Source organism: Cyprinodon variegatus, unplaced genomic scaffold (assembly GCF_000732505.1).
Source record: "Cyprinodon variegatus isolate N-32 unplaced genomic scaffold, C_variegatus-1.0 Scaffold116, whole genome shotgun sequence".
Lineage (NCBI taxonomy): Eukaryota > Metazoa > Chordata > Actinopteri > Cyprinodontiformes > Cyprinodontidae > Cyprinodon > Cyprinodon variegatus.
Window position 1 is genome coordinate 717,975 of NW_015150569.1, and position 3,702 is coordinate 721,676.

Here is a 3,702-nt window from a genome sequence, read left to right on the forward strand (position 1 = left end):
TATGTATATATATATATATATATATATATATATATATGTGTGTGTATGTGTGTGTGTGCGTGTTTATTTATATGTGTGTGTGTTTTTATTAATATATATGTTTATATTCTTTTTTTGCTTTTGCTGTAAAATCCTCTTTTAGCTGGATCACATCCACACACATTAAAGAATTTAATTATGTTAAATTCATTCAGTGGATTTCCTCACTCTTATTTTTTCTCACTGTGTAAAACATAGAGAATGCTATTGTTTTTGTATTAGTTCCTTTTTAATTCAGTTTTGTTATAATTTGAGGCACAAATCATATCAAACCAAAATATGAATGATGAGTTCAGCTCTGATCAAGGATATAGGATGGATGTAACTGGACAGTTTTATGATTAAAAGCAATAATTCTGTATTGTCATGTCCTATGGTTACGCTTTTCAGCCTTCAACAATGGCTTAATAGCCAAAAACGATTCAGATAAAGATCAAAATAACTGTTACTTAGTATTTTAAAAATATCTTGTCAAATCCATCTGGTTCATCCCTAACTTGTGGAAATATTTAAAAACTTCATCATCTGCCAATAACATGGCACAAAAAGTACAGAAAATATTTGGTTGCTTTGAGTTGAAATAAGAACATATTTAGTCATAAAAAGAAGAAGAAAAAAAATTTTGATCAGATCCAAGTGCCCTTTTGTGCACATTGCTGGTTCTTTTTACTTGATAATGATAAAGAAAATAATCCTCTTAAACATAGCAATACTATGTTTCTTTACAGGTAAACCGTGGGGAGATGGTGAGTTTGGTACGGGAGCCGCAAAATCCGTACGACCGGAATGCGGTGATGGTCACCAACGTTTTAGGCCGACAGGTGGGACACATTAAGAAGGAGCTGGCTGCAGCCATGGCATATGTTATGGATAAAAACCTGGCCAAAGTAGAGGGGTGAGTTCTGATTGGCAGAATGATTTTAGGTCAAAATTATCATTAGAAAAAATCCAAGAATCCGTAAGAATGCACGGATACAAAGGGCTGTTAACTCCCTCTCTGTTGTGCTCAGTGATTAGAGTCTGTTGAAGCTAAGTGTGGGTATGAATGTCATTGTTAGGGTGGTTTACTCAGGGACCAACAACACCTTCTCCATGCCGGTTACACTTTCATTCCTGGGGAGCGAAGAGAACAAGGATGCTGTGATGAAGTACATGGCGAGTCGAGGGTACAAACTGGACACAGAAGGAGGTGGACCTGCAGTTATGCACACCGTGTTTAAATCTCACCCTTGGGTTCCTTATTTTTTTAGTCAGTAACAGTGACACTAACTGCTTTCTCTTTCAGGTGCAATGGGGAAAGCTTCTGGCTCTGCTGGCGCTCGCTCGTTTTCCTTCAAGAAAGGTGTGACCATCCCGCTAACTGCAGATGAGGTGAGGGTTTGGTTTAGGTCTGACTGAAGCTGAAAGGGCAAATCAGGAAAGATCAGGGTGATCTGGCCTTATTGTTGTGTGTTAAAAAAACTAAAAAATAACCTCCTGCCATAATCATTTTCTAACAAGAAATCTGTTTAAAAATGTTTTGCTCAGAGGTAAAGTCTGGCATTTTTACAACAACAAATGCTAATTAGTTGTCATCCAGCAATTCTATTCCAGACACTTTGCAGTTAAATTAAAGATTTTGCTCTAGTGCTGAACATTATATATCACAACTTGTGCAGCGTCACAGAGACCGATTTGAAATGTTATTAGTGCTGTGCATGCAAATCTTGCATATACATGATGTAGTGTAAACTTGTCAGCCTATCTTTTTGTGTTCTCAGTGCCTGGTTGAATGTCCTTAGTGATCAATAGGCTAAAGCTATCCAGATAATTGCGCGTAGTATAATGAAGGAAGAGAGCCAAAAAAATTCTGGTTGTCATTGATGTTGTAGCACCAGTCACTAAAGTAGTGTAGTATTATTATTTTGTATGTCTTCCAGCTGAAGAATGCATTTGACAATTTATTTGAGGGTTTGATGGAGAGCAAAGATGGGGAGAAAGAGGCAGCTGAGGTAAGTTGTGCTGCTAATCATTGCTCTATAACATTCATTTTATTTTTGTATTTACAGGTTTGTTTGTGTTTTTTGGTAGAATGTTTAACATTATTTTCACTCTCTCACCAGTATTTTTTTGGACAGACATCTTAGATTTATTCTTGGTTTTCGTCTTGAGGATGAAACCTATTATTCGTTTTAGTTACATCTTTATAGTTTTAGTCTGGGTTTGGTTGACTAAAGCCCATAAAGGTTTTAGTCTAGTTTTAGTCGGTTTTATGTTGCAATTCATAAAAGGGCTTACCTTTACAGTTTCAAATGACAAGCATATTCTCTACCAGACTGACAGCTCTTACCTTGATACTACAATTGCTGGAGATACAAAGCTTCTCTGCAGTTCATCATTGCTGTTGGGCATAAAGCTTTGATTTATAGAATTCAAATAAACTTTTTTATTAAGTAATGCCATAATTTATAAAACAGTATCTCACAAAGTCAGGGAAAATTGCAGATCTAGTTCAACACATCATATTGGTTAATATAGCAGACAAACAAGCTAACAAAATATACAATATAGGAATGGTTTTAGACATACAAGGCTTCCATCGAAAAGCAAATACTTCCTGATCTACTGTGATTTATGCATTACACACAGATCAATAAAATCATCTTTGCTCCAAAAAAGTGAACAAAAACTTTCTACTTTGGCAATTTTGGCATTATTATTTCAATTTGCCCCTTGGTCACTGCTGCTCAGGGCTCAAAGTAGATTTAGATTCACAGGGTATTGATTTAAAAAAATACACAGACAGAACCTACCTAATTGCCTTGTAGTGCCATGGAAATCCAGACCTAAATGAATATGCTAACTAAAATGTTGACATATATTCAGTGATGGGCAGTAGCGCCGCTACATGTAGCGAAGCTATTAGTTTAACTACATTTTCCAGTACCTTGACCGTAGCGTCGCTGCTTTATTTATCAAGTAACTTTCCAGTAGTAACGTTATTATTTTTATCAAGTAGCGACGTAGCGTCCACAAACGCTACAAAATCCAGGGCATAACTCAGTAATGAAAGCAGGTTTTCCATTTTTGAAACAACAATCAGAGTTATTCGTTGGACATTCACGCATGAGCCTCTATTCTGCCTCTCCTGTCTGTATCTACGAAACATGCGCATGCGTACGGCAGCGGAACTCAAAGAATGACACACACAGACACACAGAGCCACACACACAGGATGGAGGAGGAGACAGGAGCAGAGCGCCTTATCATCAGAGATTTTGAAACTTGTTGAATCCTCTGATAAAAAGTAAGTGTTCAAATTTCGGTTCTTGGCCATAGAGAGCTCATGTGGGCAAGACTAGCCCTTTGTTTTACATAGCCAAACACTTATTAAAACAGTTAACTGCAGTCAATTTTTTAAAATAAAAATGAGAAAAATATATCAGCTTTAACTTAATTGGCGCCTTTAATTTCCAGATAGTTAAATCTAATGAGTGCCACTAAGATATTCTCATTAGAGAGAAGTAGCCAAACTTAGATATTGTATTTTCATGGCCTAATTTACCAGACAGGATGTTTACATAAATCTGTTTCAAGGCTTATTTGCACAGATAAGATTTTTTAGGTATGGAGGAACAGCTCTCCCATATATAAAAATAAATACATAAATAAATACATGCTCAA

At 36.2% G+C, this 3,702-nt stretch overlaps 1 protein-coding gene across 3 annotated transcripts in view; it reads left to right on the forward strand.

Moving 5' to 3' along the window:
• hltf (helicase-like transcription factor) overlaps nt 1-3,702 on the forward strand; it is a 31,901-nt gene that overhangs the window by 16,618 nt on the left and 11,581 nt on the right. For all 3 annotated transcript variants that reach the window (XM_015375304.1, XM_015375305.1, XM_015375303.1), the window contains exons 3-6: nt 768-934; nt 1,098-1,228; nt 1,325-1,410; nt 1,959-2,030. In XM_015375304.1, coding sequence (XP_015230790.1) covers nt 768-934; nt 1,098-1,228; nt 1,325-1,410; nt 1,959-2,030 — 456 coding nt within the window. The remainder of the gene's footprint in view (nt 1-767; nt 935-1,097; nt 1,229-1,324; nt 1,411-1,958; nt 2,031-3,702) is intronic.